The following is a 24,006-nucleotide window of genomic DNA, read 5'->3' on the forward strand; positions in this document are numbered from 1 at the left end:
ATGCAGCTTTTGATGGAGACCACACACAGTGTTTTTAGACACAGTATTGGAGCAGCTGGCAGACTAAAGAATAAGGTGCTTTGCCCAGACACAGGCCTTCAGGGAGCACTCTGCATGTCTGCTATCAGCTGTTCAAGTTCCTGAGTTGCCGTTGTATTGGTCTGGAAAGCACTTCCAGTGTGTAAAGCTTTCAGCTCTCTGCGTACAAATACCATTGTGCCTTAGGGTTATTTTTATCATTTGGGGGAACCTTGTAACAAAATAGCGTCTGTGAAGCTGATTCATGTATTGTGCTCACCATAGATACCTTTCTCTTTCAGAAGACTGCAAAATGGACATTGATAATAAACGAAACAAAAAAACTCTACTAGACCAGCATGGACAGTACCCAATATGGATGAATTCCAGGCAGAGAAAGAAGCTTAAGGCTCAGCGTGTTAAAGGGAAAAAAAAGGCAAAATTGGCCAAAGGCCTCGTCTGGTAAAATTGGAGTTTTGTATGATCGTGACTATTTTACTTGCAAAATAAATAACCCAAATAAGTACACAATATTTTTGTACTTGGCCACAAGTATAATTTGTTGTGTTGCATGAATTTTTGAAGAGACTGTGAAGCCAACAAATGATGAAAGCAGTTATCAACTTGGTGTCTGCTGAACTAAAAAAAAAAACCCACACAAAAAGTGAGCTGAGTGCCTTTGAATAGACTAAGTGTCTGGTTATCAGGGGGGAGGGTCTTCATCTTTTATATTGTAACCGCTGAAAATGCTAAAGGAAATCCTAAAAATAATGAAACTGTACATGGTTTTTCTACTGTGCTCTTTGTCAGTGTAACTTGCCTTTTAGTAAATTTAACCAAAGGATTCTGTAAACTCACTGTATCCCTCAAATTATTCTGTAAAATTACTTTTGTTGCACCGATTTGTGTTGCTTTTAACATCTGGTAATTAATCAAAACAGGCTTTTAATGTGTACATTAAAAGAGTTTATACACTAAAATCGACACCAAGGCTTCGTTAAACTTCTGTAAGTAAAACGACATGAAGTGTCGGTCTAATTTTAACTCAAAAAGAGAAAACTGTGGGAACCAAGTATTTCACTGCTGTCTGCAACTGAAATGTTGTAGGAACGAAATAATTGAAAGCAAAACTGGTTATTATTAAGATGAGAGGATGCAAATGTACAGATTGGAAATAAAATAGTTTTATTGAAGACCTTTTCCGAGTTTTAGTGAAGTAAGTGAGAATTTACTTCCGCATATGCATTTTCAGTAGCCTTTTATTCCCCTTAAAATGGTATTCACCCATCATGTTTAGCGATGTGGGCATAGGGTAAAATGCTGCATGACTGCGTAACAGATGCCGTTTGTGTGTGATTAGCTACAGTTGGTTGCATGTTACTCGGCAATAACGTGTGGTGACAGATGCAAGAATTAGTTGTCCTGAAAGCTTATGTTTTTAAATGTCTCTCATTTCAAGGGTGGAAATAATTACAGTACCAGTCCTGCGGTATGTTGCTTGTTGAGGTACCGGGTAACCTCTGTCCAGCTTCATCCAAGACGGGATCCACGTTCTGAGATTGCCCACAAATTGTGCTGTCTGTCTGTTGTGATAATTTGGGCATAGGAAATAGGATTTATTCTTTTAAAAGTAATCCCACAAGTTTACACTGTGCTGAAGTCCACTAAGAACACAACCTGATAGAAATTTTATTTTTTGTGGAAAAATATATTCTTTTTTATTATTATTTTTAGGGGAAGAGTAACTCCATTGCTCAGGTAAAGAGCTGCAAAGGTGTTGGAGGAAATAACCAGTGCATCTGCTGTTTTCACATATATTGACAGTTGATGGGACTTGGTAAGAGGGATAGGTCAAAATTTACCAAACTATGTCATTATTAATAACTTTGAACTTTAAAAATATTTCCATTCAGTTGATAATCCCCCTGCTAAAAAAGATGCTGCTCTTAATTTTTTTTGTTTGTTTTGTAGGTAAATGGGTCTAGATTTCAGTATCACGTGTTAACATTTAGGTTAATACTACTTTAAAATTACTAACATGGAGCAAAGTGCTCTTTAAGGTGCATAATTATGTTTATCCAGAACTGGAATGGAATGAGCAGACAGTTTGTATTTCTGTCCTGTTTCAATGACATAGGCTGCATTTTTCTTAATGTGTGCTCTGGGGGGTTGTGGAGGGGGAGCTTGGTGGGTTTAAATGTTAACGATTTGGTTTCTTCTGTAGGGTAAGCACAGTGCTGGTTTTGACATGCTTGTTTGTAAATCAGATTACTTTCAAGTAGCTCCTGGTGGGAAGCAGACTGCTTTCACTGAGGGGGGGGGATAATCAAACCTGCAAAGTACTTCCATTTAAGTGTAGGGCTTCAGAGTCCGTGTGTTTTCATTCTTCAGGCGCAGCCATACGCCATCGGGGCTGCCACTGCTGTTCTTGCCTTACCCTCTCCTCTCTCTGGAGTTCCCGTTCTGCCTCTGCTCCTTTCTCTGTCGGAGAAAATGATCTGCACAACTGAGTACTCTTTCTTATTTCTGCTTTTATGACCTAGCCCTGAGCTTTGTTGCACGCATTTATTAGTCTGCTGCTTTGGTGACTAGATTAGGGATTTGCATCTCAAATAAGAGACAGCAGGCAGTTGCTTCCTACCAGCTGAAACAATATGGGCTGTGTGAGATACTTCCTTCATGGTGTCCAGGATAAAGCCAAACTGGTTCACTTAAACTGCAGGTATTTTAAGACATCCTGTTTGATTTTTGAGGTGAAACGGAGGATGAGAAAGGAGTAAGCCTCCGTCTTTACTGGAAGGCAGCTTTCAGCCGGGTGCCGCTGTACTGTGTACAACATCGCAGCTCACCGGGGTGAGGCAGAGCTCACCCTGGGCCGGGAAGGATTTTGAGGGCCTGGTTGGGTGGAAGCTGAAGGCTCGCCCACCGACAGGCAGCAGGAACCTGGCTCAAGGTGCAGCACGGATGTAACGTCAGGGGTTGAGTCACAGATGCAGCAGGGAAATTTCACACCTAGGCTTTCAGTATGTACTATATACGGATATTGTGATTCTGTATTTGCTTTAGGTCTGCTTTGAGGAGCTAATTTTGAACGTGAATCCCACCTTTGTAGTCACTGAATATTCTGTTTACATTGCTGACCCTCAACCACGTTCTGTGTGATCAGTCGGAAAAAAACTATTCTTGTTTCTTTACAATAGCAGGTGAATTTCAACATGCTGGATTTTGGCTGAAATACATATTTTAAAAACCCGTAGAGGGATTTGCAAAGACATAAGCTACCTGCCTCTAAATGACGTTCTAAATGTATCAGATCTTGTTGATCTTTATCTAAAAGAAATTTTTTAAGAGCATTGGAGGAGAAAAGTTTGCAGTTGCCTACACAAGCTGACAGAGATCTAAAACTGTGTAACAAAAGTGGTGTTGGCAGGGGTGGGGTTTTTTCGAGTGTGTAACCGCTATTGTGAAACTGTTGTTGAAACTTCCTTCCGCTGCAGCTCTGCCACCTACTTGCACAGTGCTGCAGTAGCTGAATTTCACGGGCCTAGGGAAGGTGGGGGAAATAGTGTAGGCAGGTTTGAACTACAAGCATAAATTATAGAACTGAATGAAGGAAATGTTGTCATTTTACTGAAATGTTTATGTGTATAAAGTGTGTGTGTACAGTATAAAATCTGCATTGGCAATCTGCGGGCTGTTGGCAGCTTCCTGAGCAGATGACAGCACCTGCCTTTTTTGACACCAGAGGTAGTGCAGTTCCTGGGCTTTTCTGGTAACTCCTGCCTGCTCTGGGACAACTTTTCTGCACTGTGTAGTCAGGTGGGTTGGGGAGCTAATCTGGCTGAGAGATGCTGAAAATACCCCTTTTCTTTCCCCGTGGTGGTGGTGGTTTTTTTTTCATCTGGATCAGATTCCAGCCTTACTCTGCAGAAAGTGTGGTCAGTAGGAGGCAATACAAGACTGGGAACAAATAGCTGGTGAAGGCAGGGCTGTGTGAGACAGTCCTGTTGCTGAAGCATGGCATGCTGAGGCATATTCTCATGTGCCACCTTTTCTCCTGTGTCACTAACAGATCTTAATGCAGTCACCCTGCAGCTTGGTGCTTTGAAGCTAGAGAGATGTTCTGCAGATTCGGACAAGCAAATGCACTGAATAGTGGTTTTGAAATTTCTGTTCAGGGGAGGGTAGTATTAAAATAATCAAGGTTAATGTTTTTTTCTTACTGTCCCTGTTGTAACACTCGGGCAACGTGGGCTCCAGCGGTGCGCGTAGTCGGCTGCGAGCTTTTCCAGATTCAGTTTGCTTTATCTGCAGCTGATGCTGTGGTTATAGAGTAGACTAAATCTGGCTTGGGGGTGTCCAATGCTGAGGGAAGAATGTCATGGCCACACGATGTAAAGTGCTTCTCTGATACATGGTCACAACCTTTTTTTTTTTTTTTTTTAAAAAAAAAGTAGCTGTCCTTTATCTATACAAAGGCTTTGTACTATCTCTTTCTAGTATGCTGCCTTTTCCTCCTGCAGCCTAAAGCGTCGCTTGGGTTCTACTGAAATTGATGGAAGCTGGTTGTCTGATCTGTAGATTTGTAGTCTGAATTTGTCTGGCATTAAAGTTTAGAGGACTACAGCCATAGCACTGCAGAAATCTGAGAGGCACAAAGTAATCTGTTCCTCTGGGTGGCATCGTCTCAATTGAGTTATGGCAGTTGTGGGGATGATTAGAGTCTGAAACAACAGCTATGAATTGCTCTCTTCAGGCCAGGGTTTTGCTGTCAACCTAAGGGTGAGGTTTCAGGAGGTGCCTGAGCCATCTGATAGCTCACTGCTGCAGGAAGAGGCTCTTCATTTCAACTTTTCCCCCTCTTCTCCAGCTGCACTGCCCAGTTCATGATTTACTGCTTCAGGAGAGAGAGACATTGGGATTTCTTTTTTTTTTTCTTTTTTTTTCTTTTTCCCTGAGCTAAAAGAGAGAACCGACAACTTTCTTCTCTTTAAGAACCACTGCACAGTTGTGACTAGCCACCCATGCCCACTGTCCTTTTATTCTTCCTACACTACTTCAGGGTTCTGATTTCAACTTTCCCTTACCAATAGCAATAGTCCTCAAAGGAAGAGACAAGGCAGAATGGGAAAAGGGTGATTTTTCACTTCCTCCTCACCCTCTTCCCAATCACTTCAACATCACTCTTGCAGGTTTCTAATTTTTCTGGTGCACATATATCAAAATAAAAGGTCTGGAATGTTAGAAAAGGTGCATGGTATGGCGCAGAGGTTTGTGTGCCAAAGGTCCTGCGCAAGGTAACATGAGGACAGTTTATCAAGAGCTTGTACATGGAAAGCAAACAACCTCTGACTTGTTTTCTTCTGATTTCAATCTAGTCAACTATTGAAGGTTATGAGTTATATTCTGGTTTGGTAAATTATTTAGGATCTTTCCTCTCTAACTGCAGTTAAATTTCTTCCAAGGCTTCTAAGGTTTGGATGTAGATTTTATAGCATTTTTAGACTTCTGCCTTTAACCAGAAATTGAGTTTGTGGACAGAATTTCAGAAAACAAAGGCATGTTTGTTGTCTCAGTACTGCTCATCCAACTCAGCCCAACAGATCCCTCCATACCTGTAGCTGTTACGTGAAACGTGTAAAATGTGTCTTTTTTTGAAAGCTGACAAATTCATAATGTACCGGTTATGTCTTTGACAACGGATGTGCTGTAATCTTGGCTCTGACAGACTGTAACATATGTACAGAACAAGAACTTTTAAGATCTATTGATTGCGCTTCCTGGTCTGGCTCCATAAGCCTTACTGTCCATCTTGTTCCTGCCAAATGTGACAGAACTCGCTGCAGAGCGGATCACAGCCTCAGGTGATTTCTACAAAGGATTAGGGGGAGGTCTGTATGGCAACAGCTTCTTGCTTGTAGTCTCAGGTTTAGATCATGATCGTTGCTGCTACTGAACATTCCCACCCCACAAGCAAAATCCAAGTTAATTCACTTAATATAAAGAATATGTGAAAAAATACATTTAAAACTGAAGTGCTTGTGAAAAGTAATTTAGAAAGCCCCGGTACATGCTCTTTCTAAACGTCTTGTGCGTCCTTGGAAGGTGGTATTGTCAGAGGATGCAAAGGAGGCGGAGGCCGGAGTGCACCAGGTTATGTGGGAAGTTGCAATCTGTTTATTTTTTCATCTCCTAAATGTTCTTAAGACTGACTTGAGTTCTTGTGAAAATGGCACAAGGTTTGCTACGCTTATTTTAAAGCAACTGCAGCCGAAGTAGGGTCCTTATACAAGTAGTTGCCCGGACTCATCATCACAGCCTTGGCTGTAACTGTGTTAAATAAATATTTAATTCCTTGAGTGTAAGGCCCAGGGTGTAAGATCATCCACAGCGAAGATTATATGTTGGTCCGTTGATGCAAGAGCTTTATGACCCATTGCTCCGATATAGGGTGTGGTGTTTATCTATACAGACACCAGTGTGTTTATCTGTCCCTTTTAAAGAGGCATGTTGAATATCAAGCACTAGGCCTTCTCTTTTTCCCTCTGGAGGGAGGAAACTGCATACAGATCTCTCATTTTTGTTATTTGGATGGCTGTTTAAAATGTATACTAATCTGCTAAACCCTCTGAGTGTCCAGTATTTTAGAATTATTGTTATAAAACTTAAAAGAATAATCCCAAACCAAAAAGCCAACCCAATTCGCAGTTCCATTTTCTTAGCTAACCAGTACGATGCTAATGCATGTCCTTAACACGTTGCCAGAGCTCATCTCCAGAGTTTCGTCCCTGCTGCTTATAGAGAGGGTAGTTTGAGGAAGTAATCTTTTTTTCCTGTGGAAAAGAAGCTTTTTTTCGTAAATCCTCACCAAGCTTCTGGCAGGTACTCCCAGCAATGGGAACTGGACCTGTGCTTCCACGTCTGGTGATTGCCCTGTAACACTGATGGGGGAGGAGGAGGAAGCAGAAAGGACACCGGGCAATGTACGTCCCCCGTCACCATCGCGGGGTCGGTAACAGCATCATCCCGCTCCACCAGTGGGAGAGGCTGGATTAGCTGTTGTAGGGTCCAGTGGCATCATTGACTCGACGGGAGCGATTCGAATTCGGCCGTGACGTAGATGGAGTGAGCGAGTGGCTTCGGCCCGCTGCCTCCTAAGCGCGTTACTGGCATCGCCGACCGGACCATCTCTGGATGGGCCGAGAAGGCCCGTTCTCCACAGCGTCTACCCTCCAGGGCGCAATGGCGTGGGCACGGAGCCTCCCTGCAGCCCGGGCTGTGCTTGGGACGCCGCTCCCCGGTAGATGGCACCAGCGGAGAGGCGGCGGGCGGCGGGAGGGAGCTGGGCCAGCCCTGGGACCTGCCCCCAGCTTCAAGGCCCTGTGGGAAATCACCTCCCCAGCACCCCGTACAGTACTTTTTTCGTTTAAGAAACACCGTTAGTTTCCAGTCGTGAGACGTATGAACTGCAGGCAAACGCCCAGCGCTGGGCACACTGCAGAGCCCTGCAGTGGTCTGCACTGGGCTGGGGGTTTGCTGCGGGGGTTCCAGCGCTTTTAGCTTCACCGTCTTCCTAGCTCTCGGAAAAACCGCTGGAATTGCTGTCGGAGGTTTAGTCCCAGCAAAGAGTGACAATGAGATCTGTAAAACCACTTAATATTTTTACTGATACGCAGCTGTCCTCTAAAAATATACTGAAAGTGCTATTTGATGAGAGTGCCTCCCCAGTTTAATGATTTTTATTTTTCCCTTAAACATGCCATTTCCCCACAAAAGGACACAAAGGGGTCCATGACTTGTGATAGACGGTGTTTTGTTTTTAAAAGAAAGGTTCTTGAAAAACTTTTTATTAATCAACAGAAATGTTTTCATGAAAATTTCAGAATCTTGGTGGAGAGTTGTTTTATATTTGCTTGTTTTATTTGGATTTTAAAATCTCCACGTGGTGATTTCAGCTAAGGTACTGTGTCAGGGAAACCCAGAAGTGAAGCTGACCAGAGACAAGTAAAAATGCCTGTGTTGTTTTCATTGTCCAAACGTAATGATGTGCAATAATTTAAAACAGCAGTTTCACATGGTTAAAAATGAATTGGATTTTTTAAAATTTAAAAAGTAACTTCAGAAACACCAAAAAGGATAACTGTTTGTGTTAGGTTAGAATTAGTTTTGAAACTACAAAAACTGGTTTCTATGCATTCACAAAAAAAAGAAGAAAAAAGGAAAAAGTGTTTTCAGGAATGCGTAGAAAAAAAAATTCGTTCTTATACCAACAAACACTGTGACAACAAAGGCATCCATTCCTGCAGTCACTGAAGCTGAGAAAAATAAAATAATCTTACGTGAGTCAGGAGGAAGATAAAAGCAAGATAATATGAAATTTAGAGAGAAAGAGAAAAAAATTTAAAGTACAAGATTCACACTGTAATAAAAACATGGAAAACAAGGTCTCTTTATCTAAACTGTAATTCAAAAAAACAAATACACAGTGATACAGTTGAACGGATTTATGGAATAATATTTAAAACTGAAAAAATATTTTTTTAAGTTATAAGAAAATAAATGTTGCTTAACTTGGAGGAATACATTTCTTCAAGTATGAATCTTAGATATAGATTTAATTTGCATAAATCTATACGAATAAACTGAATTTATGTTGTGTTTAAACTTGCCAGTTGTAGTGAATGGGAATTTTGCTGTTGATTTGCCTGGAAACAAAGATTAAAGCTAAAAAAAAAAAAAAAAGAGGAGCTGAAGTTCCAGCTTTCATTAAAGAACAACAAATGAAAATAGAATGGGCAAAAAAGTTTTAACAAAATCTTTAAAATTTAAATTAAACTTCTAAGTATGTTTGAAACAATTTAAAAATTATTCTTATAATATTCTTCATTTTCCTTTAATCTTTGTAATACTATTTCTTTTTCATTCACAATCTCTACATTTTAGAATCTTATTTCTGTCAGAAACCTTGCTAACACAAAAATGTAAAACAACGAATGCAGTTTCTGGTCTGCTCTGATATCTTTAGAGATTGTTTCATGAGAAACAGAGGACCCACAGCTTTCATTCACTTTTAGATGTAATGTGAATTTGCTGTGGAAGGAAATTAAACAATTTCCAAAATGATCTTTCCCAAGTATCTCTTTGCGTTAAACAGCATTTGGATTCAGTGGCTCCTAATGAATTTGGATATGTTAACAGTGACTGGATCGTATCCAAATATGACTTGATGGGAAAGCCATTAGTTTTCTTCCCCGAGGTTACACTGAGATCCCATCTGGTGATTGCTAATAAATGTGGATACATTCTGAAAGAAAAAAAAAAAGAGCTTGTGTTTGATTCTAGTATGAGTTACTGGGAGTGCAGTTTCTTGAAGTTTCATTCATGCTCTTCAGGGAAGCTGAGTTTGTGTACCTTAAAACTTGGCAAAAGGAACGCGTTGCTCGCATGGCATAAGCCTTCAGTTGTTTGTTGGTTTTAGTTGTTGCTGTTTTGTGGCAGTGGCTTTTGCAATAGGATTGTGTTTGCAATCTATTTGCAAACAAATTTTTGCAAGCAAAAATGTATTCTTATGTTAAAACATTTAGGAGAAAATCAGGAACAAAACCAATCAATAATTTTATATTTATTGTAGCTACCAAGTGCTTACACTAAAATAACAACTTTTAATTATCAAGTGGGTGCCTGAACAGCTTTTCTCCTTGGTGGGACGAAAACTAAATCCCATTTATCTTTCCTCTGAGCCATCCAGAGCACTTAGACAAGTAGTTTCATTTTTATATGCAGTGTTAGGGAGAAAATCTTGAGAGGAACAGAAACATATGTTTGTTTGAACCAGGAGGAAATGCTCATCCATTTTCAAAATCCTATAAATTCTCAGAAAATACAGCAGTACATTTGAAACAGTAAGGCTAACAGTTGTACACAGCAAGTGTTTTTTGTGAACACTACAGCTGTTAATTACATGCAGGGAAAGATTACATTTCTTTCATAAAGATATGTTTCTGTTGCTCAGGGCTTTTTTTTTTCTCTTGACAAACCAATTATTAGCCAGGGCAAATTGACCCTGGGTTTGATCAAAGGAGCAATTCATCTTATCCTACAAGTCCTGCAGCCTCACAGCTATCTGTTGTTGCAGAATGCACGGGTCTTCTTTAGCTGCCGACCCCATCCGGGCATGAGAAAAGGGAGTGAGGAAAAACCTATAAAGCCCAAAATAAAACTGCGGATTCTCCTGGTTCTTGTCAGGTTCAGTTACAGTGGGGCAGAAACAGCCGTAAATTCACTGAGGCTCTATCAGATCAAAACAACTCTGTTATAAATATCATTCATATAAACCATGTGGGTGAGAGAGAAACTGTCAGAAGAAGGGAAGGGAAAATAGGTCTTCTGCACTTCAATAAATTATATGATGTTTTTATAGATTATAACATAAAAATTAAAACTTAACATATGTATGCCTATGCATGTGTGAATGCATGTATGTTTGCATACCCGCATGGTAGTGTTAACTTAAACACTCAAATGTTATAAATTCAAATATTTTATTTTAATAAGATACAGCGATTTCACTGACTGTAGATAAAATTAGAGTACGGCATAAATCTAGGAGAGCAAGAGCTTTGAAGAAGTGTTTCATGTTTTCCTTGGGAGTTGACTCAATGACTTGAAGCGCTTCTGATGGAATGAACGACATAGTCCCACTTGACTTTGCAACTGGTGAGTAGCCCAGAGGATTGTGATCATTAAAGGTGATGACCTTTAAAGGTGATGGGGAGGCGATGACCCTTCTTTACCTGCACAGTTGATGATAGAAGAAACTTGTCTCCTATGTCTCCCTGCTCTAACTGTAACTATCAAGAATCTTTATGGCGTACAATTTTGACAAGTTTTCTCTGCTTGATGGTGATGTGTTTGGATTTTTTATTTTTTGAGGCACCTTGATGTTATTATTGGAGTACAATTAACAATTCATTTACATGACATAGTTAGAAAAGTTGCCAGATGATAATGCGCTTCCCCTCCTTTCTGACCTCAGCTAGATCTAGAGCAGTGTCTTGGCTACCAGAATTCATTATCTAGGGGGAGGTTAATATATCTATCTATCTATCTATATATCTTGGTTCAGTAAAGCATAAATGAGAGAGAGCACACGAGCAGAACCATTAACATTGCAATGACTATGGCTATGTAATAAGAGAATAGGAATATATTAAAATGATGGGAGTGCACCAAGCCTTTCAACAGGGGAATTTGCTTTGTTACAGAAGTTCATGAGAAGTGAAGCTACATACAGATTACATGCCATCAATCAAAAAGAGTAAATCTATTTTCTTCTTAAAAATTGTCATACTTTTGGGCACACCGATAACTTTGAGCTTTATTTTTTTTTAAACAATTTTCAAGTGGGTTTTGTTTTGCCACTGTGTCTTGATTTCTTGCCCCGGGGAGCACAGGTCCTCGAGTTCTACTGTCAGTGCTATGCATCTGCTGGTTTAGGTCCCGAATCAGCTAAACAAGCAAATACTTTCTGAACTTCAAAGGCGTAAACCATGGGCTTCAAGATAAGGTTGGTACTTATCTGCTCATGGTGGTTTGCTCACTGACTTACAGGTCTGACCTTAATGACTGCAGGGAGTAGAGCCAGAGCCAGAGAAAAATGAGAATCAATGGAAGCTAGGAACACAGAGGAAGAAATTTACAGGCATGAGAGCCCTAAATTCAAAACTGTGAGGCAAAAAGACCCAGTAGTTTCCCCCAAAGCCTCCTCTGTTTGCTGTTGGGTTCTCATGTTCACCTGCCGCTTATAATTGTACCTCTGGTCCTGTCCAAAACCATTGGAGACTGATAGCACATCCTTAAGCGCAGCTGGGAAATCAGAGCAGCATTCATTTGCTCCAGCTTTAGATTCTTTATATTAGACACTTTAAACAGAGCTGGTTATCCTTAGCTCCCTTTTCAATCAGTGGAGGAAATAAAGGACAGCTCATGGGGATATTTAATCTAATTTCTGTGGACTACTTCTGCATCTACTAATGTGTTGCCCTCTGCCCATTTCTGCCCTGTAACTACAGTGAAAGCCTCCTTGCAAACAGAATTTGTGCCTTGCATTAATGATGAAACTGTTGCATTAATGGGGCTGTTCCTCTGGCCATAACTGAAAGACAAGACTGTTAATTTTTTGGGGAGGAAGGATGCAAGCAGCAATCAACCATCTAGAGAGCTTCCCAGACTGTGCATTCTAGCTGCACAGACATCTCCTATTAGTCCTGGATGTGGCACTTCCAGGGAGGGACAAGATTCAGGATACATCTTGAAGTGGATGTTCAGTAAGATCTGACTCTATTGCAGAGTCACCTATTTCTCCCTGTTCATTGTAAGGAGTCATTAGACATCAAAGCCTTAGGCTCTCTCCTGAACTCCACCATCCTGAGGCTTAACACTGAGCACATCTCTCTTCTTTTGCAGTGTATGTCTTTGGTTGAGTGCTGCTGTGAGGGCTCATGTCAGTAACTTTTGCACATACAGGTGTGTGTAAGGTCTCAGGAGTTGGAGAGTTTCCGGCACAGAGGAGAAGGAGAAGAGTACTGGGTTCTGAAGCTGCTGCAGATGCTAATGCATCATCAGGCCAGACCCAGCACGTGTGCATTTGCGCTACTAAAAACCACAAAAAAGTGCAGCTCTCACGTTTTAAAAATGAAGGAAAAGTTTGGCTATACCTTTGATGGAGTCACCATTCTGGTGACCTCCCTACTGCTAGGATATCAGAAACACCTCCTCTCACCGGGAGTTATCCTCCCTGCTCTGCCATATGTTGGCTTGGAGGGGGCAGGATTATCAGTAGCACAGCCAGAAGTGGTGCGGTGGCCGTTTATCCAGAGGTGAATCAGAGTGCACGAACTGGGCCAACATTGTCTGTGGAAAGGATACTCTGCGCATTGCTAATGTCTGAATGTATAGACCCCCTTTGTAAGGTATGTTTCTGTGTCTCTTCATGACTACAGGTGATGAATGATATCTGCTATAATTTTATTTTCTGCTGCAGCTGCCATCCGACCTTCGAAAGTAAAAATCTACAAGCTACTGCTCTAAGTCACTAGGTGGAACCATCTACCTTAATACTAGTAGCATAACTCCTTATTAGAGAGGTAAGTTTTTCAGTTCCTTTCTCTTCTTTAATTTCTGCATTACATTACACAATGTCTCATTGTCAAATGCTATGAATTGTAGTCCTATTATTGTCTGGTTCAGTAAGTACTCCAGCACAAGCCCAAGTCCACCCTAGGCCCTGACCCTTCAAGGTTTGGGAATGCACTGTCTTTTGTATGGTGACTAGCACTTGCAGGGTTGAGATTTCATTTGGTGAAATGTGCAAGTGTGTGTTTAAATTGAACTCACAGGAGCAACTGAGTGGCTGAGCCGGGACTCACACAATTCTTTTTGCCTTGCAAACACCTTCAGCAAAAATCTGGTATGATATGCTTACAGACGGGCATTGTGAGTCTTTTCTTTCTGTAGCAGTACCTCCCATTTTCTCCACACTCTGATTTCTTTTCTCACTTTCCTCTCACCACTCAGAATAATTGCCTTGGAGAGAAGTCAGGATGCCAATTAGTGGTGAGCTGGGCAGCCTGGAGAGTCGTATTGCTTCGATGGAAAACATCACTAATTTGAGTGATAGGTCTTGTGCAACATTGTAGCTCTGTTAACCGTGTGGCCATGACACATATGCCCTTCTTTCTCCAGGATTTGGTTTCCTGATTCTTCTCCAAGTCTGTTCCCATCTGGAATATTCACTGATGTTCGGGAATGGGCCAGGTAGGGGGATGGCGATATTACACAGATAAGGAGGCCAGCGGAGATGGGCCATCCGGCTGGGTGTTGCATTTTGGCATGCCAGAGGCTAAGGCTGCAAAGTTATGATTTTTAGGTCTCTCTGTGCCTGCTGAAAAGGTTTCCCTCTTCTGACTGCTCCTTGCTAGCTCTTTCTGACTGGAGAAATGATATAAGCATCTCCTAATCTACTTTAGGCAACAGCAGCAGGGCTAATTCAATTTAAACCACCTAAGATAACCTGGTAGATTTTGCATGAAAGTGGATTAGTGAGTGCTGAAACCACCACTGTGCCAGCAGAGCTCCATAGATGACAACCTCATGCGAAGGGACTGTAAGCAACTGTCGGAGGTGAGCAGTGTGGAGGCCATACTGCCCTGGGAGCATTTTACCCTTCTCAGCTGTGCTGACTCCACAGCAGCAGGGCAAACCTGGCAAATCCTAATCCAGCTCTTCCTCCATCGCTGGCTTCTCCACCAAATGCCAATCTTCATTGTGGGTGATACGTGAATGGGAAAGCACTGAGTTTGCTTTTCATGCGGCAGACTGCAATACTGAGAAATAAACAAAAAGAAATCTGGTTTTTACTTGTTAACTGAGCAGTTTTGATTTGAAAATCACTGACAGACGTCAAACATGGGACCCCACAATGAAATGTTTACAGTGCCATTTCAGAGAGGGACTCCACTTTGAAATTAAGTGAAAGTATGCGGGAAGTTTGCAGAGCAGGGCATGTGTAGGGGTAGAAAATTAAAGCACGATGGAGCCATCAGCATTCAGGGGTTAGGGAAAAAACTGGTATTCATATTCCTCATGTTTCTTCTCAATTGACAAGATGATCCCTTCCATTTGTGGTTATTGGGCTAGCTTTTGTCTTGATTTCCCTGTATTTTCAATTTGCCAGCTTTGGCTTTGTGTTAATTTCCTTTATAAATAGTACTAGCAGACTGTGGAGCTCTGCACAATTTATTGTGAAGCGGATGAAGAAAATTATTTCTTTATGTTTTTCTTCTGTTTGTTTTTCATGTGCGACATGTTTCACGCAAACCAATGTGTTATTTAGCACTGACTGTATTGTATTTTAATTTGATGGAGAAATGCTTAACACTTGACACTTTTACGACTACTTCATTTTCTCTTGAAAGAGCAGATGCTGCTTTCCATAACATAAATGAAGAAAGCTAACTGGTATAATTTGTCACTCAGAATGACTTTATTCATAGAATCTGTCTGATTTGTTTACTGTTGGTGAACCCCAAATATTCCTCCAAAGAGGAAGCTTCTCTGTTAGGCCAGCCATTATATTTTATTATACTCATACCTCGTGTTTTATCTATATAAGGCTCATTTGCTTCCCAGTTCACTGTTTGCTACAGAGATTAGCAAAAACAATTACAAGGCAACGTGCTTTTTATTTTCAAAATGTAAAAGTTATAAGCTGCAATCAGTTGGAAATACCCAAGTAACTCTATGGGACAGAAATAATCTGAAGTACATTCAACTGGCTGTGGAAGTACAGAAAACAGAACCATCAAGAGACACTTTGTGGAGGTAGCTGGCAGCAAATGAGATGTGAATCTCTCGTGCCTTCTGACGGCAAAGCCCCAGTTGCAATTTGGGTTTGTGTTTCAAGAGGCAGCATACAGATGAGGGGAGGAAGTAATCCTTCTCTTGTATGATCATACCTGCAATATTGCTTTTGTACTCCAGGCTAGTGATTAACAGAAAGTATCATGCAAATCAGAGAATTGCTTAGAGAAGAGAGCACAGGAATGGGGAAAGCTGGGAAGTGAAAGGGATTCTCACTCATGTAGCCTGCAAAGCTGGGGGGGACACATAGGGAATGGTTTAGGGGCCATGCTGGCAGCATACAAAGCCTAAAGGCTCGGTGCACCATGGGTGCTATACTGATAGGCAAAACCAAGGAAAAAACCTCACAATAAAAAGTTATTAGCATGTAAAATGGAAAGAAACGTATGAAGAGGGAAGATATGGGCTGAAGAAAAGGAGGAGAAGCCTTCCTGTGGGTCAGCAGTATGAACTTGCTGACTGCTGTCTCTGGGGAAACAGCAGAAATCTCATTGTTTGGAGCATGTGAAACTAGTCTAAACAAGACCATAATAAATGTTTGCTCGAGAACAGTCCTGCGTTGGCAGGGAGTGCTGCGTGATCTAATGGGTCTTTTCCATCTGTAAAGTCTATAAATAACAACAGACGATGCAAAAATACCCAAGTGTGAACTTGGGCAGGCATTTTTCAGAAAGCAAATCGCTTTCCTAAACCAGAGAAAAGGCAATCTGAAATCATCAAAGACAGTTATTGAACCTTATTTACGTCTGTTTTTATGGAATGTGTCAGCAATCAACTGGCGAGGTGAAACCTTGGGCTGACTGACATCCAGTGGAGTCCTACCATCAACTTCAGCGGGGCCAGTTTCACTATGAGGGAGGTGCATCATCTGGACCTCTCCAGAGAGGATGTTCCCTCTATGCCTCAGTGGTGGGGAAGGTCACAGCACCACAGCAGCACCATGGCAGCACCATGGGTGTTTCACCAGCACCACTGGCATGTTGCTTTAGGGCCTGTCTGTGCAACTTCCCCGAGAGCAGAGCCAGCCGCAGAGGTGACCACCTGTCCCTTCACCGCCCTGGATCTGAGCTAGCAGCAACCTGCTCCTTGCACTGTTCGCTGTCTTGTGACTGGAAGAGGTGCGGGAGCGTTCCCCTGAGCAGCCTGCCGCAGGCCCGGGGCAGACATTGCATCCGGCAGAGGGGCGATGGCAGGCAGCGGGACGCATCGGCATGGCTAGGCCCAGAGGAGGTGTTTATTCACTGCCTCACAGGCGGTGGGAGGGCATCCTCCTGAGGATCCAGCTTAGCCTGGCCCAGCTTTTCCATCCTGGCATGTCTGAGGACAGCATACAGCTCGAAGGATAGCTGTCCTGGGACAAGGGGGAGCGCGTCCCGTTGCCACATCGTGGGGCAAGTGGGGGTTCCGGCACATCAGTCCGAGCAATTGGGGAACCAGAGTGTTTTGGTGCATTTTATCAACCAGAACTGAGATAAGCTTAGGCACAGCCCCTGCTAAGAACAATTTTTTGTCTCGTTTGCCACCCCAAAAAAGAAGAAAAGAAGGGTCACAGCTATTTTAAAATCACCTAACAAAAGAGGAGATGAGTGTTGCATTTGCAGTCTCAAAAACCCTGCCTCTCCCCCTCTCCCGTCACAGTAATCCCACAGGGCTGTTTTGTTTGGTTTGCTTGTTTTGTTTGGATTGGAAAATTCCCATTAGTTGTAGCTCAAAAATTATGGCAGGAAAACTAGAAAGTGAAACCAGCCAGATACATAAGTAAAAATGAATGGCCGGCTTTCATTATATTTCCTTCAATTTCAGACGAAGATGTTCTCTCTTTCCTGCTTGTCCCAGGGTCAATGCCCTCCGCTCTGGCTTTATCCCTGCTGTTCTTGGGGATGCTCTGTCCTTGCTGGGCTTTTGGCTCTGCCTACATTCCCTTTTGCTGTGATGTTCCTGAGGTTTGGGAACATGAAGATGATGGCGAGGAGAAATGGGAGGACAACTGGTGCAAGGCTGGAGGGCTGTTCCTGTGGGGGGAGAGCAGTTGAGAGGACAGGGGTACAGGGATGGGACAGCAGCAGCACCCCTTTCTGAACCTGAGCTACCTGCTACCCAGTGGGGCTCGCGACTCACCAGCACCTTTTTCTGCCCTTTTTCCCCCCAGTCTCCTCCACTTGGTGGCCTGGCCTCACGCTCCTCCTCACATCCCCCTTTCAGGGGGATTTCTGTGACCCAGGGCTGCCAACCCTCGGTCCCCTTCATTGAGGGGGTGAGAGGAGGGGAGTGGTCCCAGGTTCCAGCCCTGCTGCGCTTGCTAGGGCTGTGCAACCCCAGGATGTTCAAGAAAGCACAATAAAAAATAGGGCAGTGCTGAGCCACAACGTCTTTGATTCATGCTCAGTAACCACATGAGAGGATCCCATGCTTATAAAACTAAACTGCTTCAGCATTAAGAGAAATATTTATGAAGATGCTGCCAGCACAGCTGACCTGCTAGTCTTCTGCAAACAGACTGATTTCCTGATGTCTCCTCCCTCCCGCAACATTCCTTTTGCTGCCAGGTTGTTACATCTTTCTTTTGTCAGTGGTTTTTCTGTGTCATTTCAGGGAGCAGAAAAGGTGAGTTCCTTGCCCGCTGCACCCTGGCAGCTCCCTGGCAGTCCCTCGGTGTGTGGTGATCTCAGTACTCCCTTGCTGTATCTGACTGCTGGGTTTGGCCTCTTTCTAACTGTTCCCATGACCCACCCACAGGTTTGGGGACACCAAAGTCTACCTCCGTGGAATTTGTGCCTTGGTTTTCTGGCCTCTCCTGCCAGTCCTGTTAGGGCATGCTCTGGTGGGCTGGCTTCACCAGCTCTTCCCTGTCACACTCTTCTCTCACCGCCAGGCTTTTGAACATCATTATGGTCAGCTTTGCTTTGATGGACTCCAGTGGCTTTCAGGGTGCTGTGTGTTCTGATTCTCATTTGGGACAAGAACTAAGTTATACCCTTGCAATACCCAGATATGCCAAATCACACAAAATGTTCCTTAAGTTCCCGGCATTTCTCCCCCCACCCTCACTGCTATTGCTTTTTCATCCTGGCTGTTACACCAGGTCCCTGATGCTTCATCTCAGTCCCTTTCTTGCCTACGCAGCTACTTCCTTGCACTTGAACTTGACTCCTTGCCCTTCAGAGACAGGCAAGTCCAAGTTTTGCAAACCATCACATGTGGCTTTAGGCATCTGAGCTTTAGAATGTAGAGACTTTCATTGATGCCTGCCCTGGGTTATCCTGTGGTTTTTGCAACAAAGCTCTGGGCTGTTTCAAGGAAGCAGAAATTCTAGGGCCCTGACCATCATGTTTTCCTCCCAGCCTTCTCTGAGACATTTAGGCTTATCCATGAGGATGCTGAAGGAGCAGTGTTCATTTCGGAAGGGTGTGTATGTATGTATGCATATGTATATATATGTGTTTATGTGTGTATGTGGACTCCTTGTGCTAGATCAGGTGCCAACAATGGGGTAGAGTGAAGTGAACGCACACTGCTTGAATTTTTGGAGGTGCCAAGAGCCCTACAGTTTTGTTTGGCACTGCAGTTGCTCAGAGATTTGGAAATACTTTGTTGTCTTTTTGACACTTTATACCCTTTGGCAGGGAGAGGTTTTGGTGGTTTGGACCTGAGGGGCATAAAGACAATTGCCAATAATTGTTCTAACGCATAGCAATAATATTACTAGGAAATGGCTAATAGTGTTTGACTCCAAGCAGCATGAGGATGAAGCAAGCCTTAGGAAATAAATGGGTAACAGTAGTGGTACAGGTGGTGGACAAGGACTGTATCCCTTGATTTTGCAGTGAGGGAATGCAAACAGTATTCAGTGTCTTAGAAGGTGAAACATTTTCAAATATTTTTTTAAGAAAGAATGCTGTAGATATCCCACTTGTGACAGTTGTGCGTATGATCTGAAGAGATCTGCTGGGACCCAAAGCATTTCAAAGGTGAGCTCCTTAACTAGATGTGTACAGCAATGCTTGGTAAAGGGCGATGTTTTTAGGTACAGTGAAACAAAGGATCAATCACAAAGAGCCACCAAAGGGAAGACGTGTAATATTTGCGTTATGCAGCCTTCAGGATACTGCAGTGACAGCTCTGGAGCTTGACCTGCAAAGCATCACCCTGCACATTGCAGGCAATGCTCGATCCTCTGACCCCACCAGCAAAGCTCTGAGTGACACTGCTGGGGCCAGGTTTCACCCCTTTAGCCTTAGGATGCTGCTAATGGCAGTAACACATAGGCCAAAAGTACAGGCTTTTTTTTTTTCTGCAAAATAAAATTATGGCCCTTTCGCGGGAGGCCCCAGAAGCCCAGAAAAATTGGTTTCCACAGCATTGTGTGGGCTTCTGCACGATGGAAGCCACACATATCTTTTGCTGACTTGTGCCCCAAGAGATTATGGTTTGGAATGTAAAATCGTTGACAGTAATATACATTGAACAATCATTTTTTATTAGGAGGTTGAATGGTAGCGGTTAACAAATTAATCAGGGAACAGGGATACAAACATATGCCTTTATAGCTTATGGTATGGGTAGAACTCTTATTTTCTCCTCTTAGTTAGTCTGTATGTTTTGAAAGGAATAAGTTATATGCTCATCATTTTTCTTGTTGTCCAAGATCCCAGCAACAAAACAGTAGGGAACTCCCATTATACATTTCGTCTCGAAAAGTATTCCTTTCTGCTCTCTGTAAAATGCACAGGTCTAGTGATCCAAGTTAAACATTACTGGAATTTCACCATAAGTCAAAAACAATATTAATTTTGAGCCCACATATTTTTCTTCTGGTAGGGTATAAAAGTTTAAAATAAGTACACGCTCCAGCCAATCTGTAAATGGTAGAGAGCAATGGATGAAATGAGGAAAGGAAAACAAAACAACATGCACGTTTAACAACAGAGCAGCAGCAAAGTTGGGTGGTATGGATTTTCTTGGCATGAAAGCAGGGATGAGAGATTTCCTCCCCTCCGTGGTCTAGTTCAGAGGGAAGCGAAGGCTGGCATCATGCCGCTGAGCCAGGGTGGAAGATTTCTGTCCCGTACAAATGCATAATAGGGGTTACTTCTTGGTGGGAAGCGCAGGGTTTGTTGCAGAATATTAGCATGGCATTTCTGAACTCCGGCACCCCTCACTCCCTCCCTGCGCAGGAGACACTGCGCTGCTGTTTGTCTGAAGTTTAAGGACTGCCACAGCCATCTTTTTCAAATTAAAATGGCAATGTAAAGTTTTGTAAATGTTAGTTCTCCTAATTGACAGTGGCTTGTATAATTAAAATAAAATCACTAATATTTTCTCTTGTTTTCTTTTTTATCACTGAAGTTCATTTTTCAGTAACTCAGACAAGGTCTTCATTTTTATGAAGACCCATGCTGACCTTTAAATATCTGATTTTTTTCAGTGAGTGTTTATGCCCATCTGGTTTGAATTTAGCATTCTTATGAGTCATTTGACTTTGATAGGAACACTATGCTATAGAAAACTTCTTTTAATATTTTAATGTTTTAAATCAAACATTGCATAGTGCATTACCTAAGCCCAGCTACAATTATGGAAACCGGTGGGTTACTATTCTTCATCAGACACTGTGTTTGCTCTCTTTGTGAAATAAGTGTTTCTCATAGTAGAAAGGTCCACAAAGCACACGTGTTCAAGTGTTTTACCATCTTTTGCTGCCACATCCTTTCCCAGACTTAATAACAGCCTTTTTGGAAATAGCCTCAGTAGCGGAAGGATGAGTGATTCTAAAGGAAGTAAGGATGCTCAGCACTTCCTTACATCTGACATTTAACCCAGGCAAAAGTGCTATATTTATTTTTCTATCAACACTGATTTTATTACTTATTATGTTCTTACTACATACATTTCCTGATGTGAAAGATATAACCAACTCTTTTTGTGCAGGGAAGCTTTTAAATAGATATTTTAAGAAGCTCTGTGTGACTTGCAAAAAAAAGGGAAGGAAAAATGTCATAAGCAAGCCATTAAAAGTGCTATGTTGTAGAGACCATTCTATTTCAGAATCAAATGTGAGTTTGCCGGCATGTTTTGTTGAGTTATAACTGCATCATCACATAAAATAGAATGGGTTAGTTCCAACTGGAAAACAAATGGAATATTTTAAAGTATTATTTGTTTGCTTTAGGCGGAAATACATTCTAACAGGTTCAGACTACACTTCCTTTCCTGACTATTAAAATACATTTCGTCTCTTAAGAAAATACAAAATAAAATTAAAATTTGATGTTTTCTCTGAGACCCCCAACTAAAAGAGAATTAGTTTCTGAGTAAGTATGAGTGAATTGCTTTAAATGAGATGAAAATTATGGTATGTGATGCAAGAAAATGTAAGAGGTTCTCTTTTCCATAAACACAAGCTGTTTAAGCACTCATTTATTTTAAACAAATGCTTAGCAATCTTAGAACTTAACGTGTCTTCCCACTTACATACAAATTAGACTGACAAGTCTTTTCCCAGTTTATGGTCCTATAAATTCCTTCTTCGAAGGGTTTGATTCTCCTCTCACTTTTATCAGGGTAAGTTAGGATTCAAGTAACAAAAGAGGGGACTCAACCTTCAAATGATCTTTAGCAGAAAATGCACAGCCACACCAAGAAGATGGAGCTTCGTGAGGATTCAAAATGATCATTTTGTATATACCCATATGCTGGGTATATTTTATGTTGACCAGGGCAGCAGAGCTGCTAATGTACTTTAAGCAAGACCTATTCACTGCAGCAAAGACAATTTTTCAGTGCTGTGCCGATCAGACATTGTGCCTGTTGCGTTTTAGATAGGATTAAAAAAGGACAGGCCCATTAACAAGGTTGAAATATAGTCCCTTCACTTTTATCATTCATATCCAGCCTGGAACATGAAGAATACTTTTGTAGTTCACATTAGTCACGTTATCATGATGGAAAAATTAAAGAAGTAAGGATTTATTTTTAAGCATGGTTCAGAGGTGTAAGTGTTCTATGACTGATGTCAGAATACAACGATTTTTAAAAATACTTAACCTTCATCAGTCAGACAAATAAAGACTCTTTCTAATCCATTTAGGATGTTATACTTTTCTTATCTTTTTCAGAGTAGATAATGGAAAACTTCAGCTTTGTTAAGAAATCTGGTGATGTTATATTAATGAATTATAATTTTGCCAATTTTCAATAATTTTTTCAGAGATTGCTGAACTTTCTTTGCTCCATTTGTGAAGGCAAGCAGCTAAATACTTTCACCCATTTGCTTATTATATGTATACTGTGGTGTCTGCTCATTTTCATGTGAAGAGTTCTAACATGTAATAGACATAAGTAACATCCATCGCATGTGCATGTATGCTCCCTGACATTTTGCTTATGAATAGGGAGAGGTAGTGGAGAGGCTGCCCTTGGGAGCGTGAAGATCATGAGGGCTGTTAAGCAAAACACGATTTGAAGGTCTGACTTTATTTTTTTAACAGCTTAATGCAGACAGTCCATTCTTTTGCACACACCAAGTACGTCTTTTGCACTGACATGATACGGAATGCAATGCCATGATCAGGAGCTTTACTGCAGCTTTACGCGGGCACTGGCGCAAGCATGCACAGACCCACAGTGTAGATGGGGAGGACATACCTTGTTACCCCAGCTGCCTTCATGGTGACAGCAGGTAGCCAGCCATGGGCAGGGGAATAGGCTGAGACACCCATTTCAAATGTTTTCCATGTACTTTCCACAAAAGCAAACAGGATTTATAGGCAAATGCTGCCCAAGCTGTCCTTACGGTTCTACATGTACAGTGCAGGAAGGCACAGACACCCTGCGCCCCAGTCTGGGGTCCTCACCCGGCTCAGCAGGGCCTGGGACCGTGACCAGCTGGGCACAGGTTATGCAGTTAAATTTGATTGAAATTGTCTAAAAGTTGTTTGTGAGGAGACTGTCAGCAGATGGACAGTGTGGTTGCATAAACCTAGTTTCCTGAGGAAACTGGGTTAAGAAAGGAGGATAATAGCACCTCCTGACCACACAAGGATGTTGTGAGAATAAAAGTATTTCTGATGGTGAGGTGCTCAGGTGTTGTAGGGATGGAAACAATGCAAATTCCTAGACAACTAAATTAATTTTAGCATCTTTCCTTCTTTGAAGTTGTGTACTACAACTGGTTACTTATGGGCATATCTTTGGAGCCAGGAGCTCTGATAATACAGACTGTGTATGAAGTACCAGCAGTAATGAGGTGGGAAGAGATTCAGATTTTGTCTGCTGAAACACTAAGTTCACATGTGGCAAAAGACAAGGATTCCTACTTATTTTTCTGTGAGAGGAGTATGTTTGGAGTACAGCACTAACCCCTTTCTCCAGAATGTGCATCAACTGAAAGCAACCAAATATACTTTTTATATTGTTCATTGTAGAGTATTTTCTTTCCTTGAATTTCAAAAGATTGTGCCTGAGTATTAGTGGGAACAGCTTTGCAGTTCAAAACAGAAGCATGTTTGAATATCAGCTCTGCACAACAAGTTGCTGAACAGAAAGGTAAGCAGCAGTAAATTGTTAAAG

General features: G+C 41.9%; 1 protein-coding gene across 1 annotated transcript; it reads left to right on the forward strand.

The window, feature by feature from the left end:
* Positions 1-303: 303 nt before the first annotated feature.
* LLPH (LLP homolog, long-term synaptic facilitation (Aplysia)) lies at positions 304-484 on the forward strand (the record flags this gene model as incomplete). The annotated part of the gene is made up of 1 exon (XM_010161207.1): positions 304-484. A coding segment is annotated over one exon (181 nt), but the record flags the coding sequence as incomplete, so codon positions are not given.
* Between the last annotated feature and the right edge of the window lie 23,522 nt (positions 485-24,006).

The sequence above is a fragment of the Eurypyga helias genome, unplaced genomic scaffold (assembly GCF_000690775.1).
Source record: "Eurypyga helias isolate BGI_N326 unplaced genomic scaffold, ASM69077v1 scaffold31680, whole genome shotgun sequence".
Lineage (NCBI taxonomy): Eukaryota > Metazoa > Chordata > Aves > Eurypygiformes > Eurypygidae > Eurypyga > Eurypyga helias.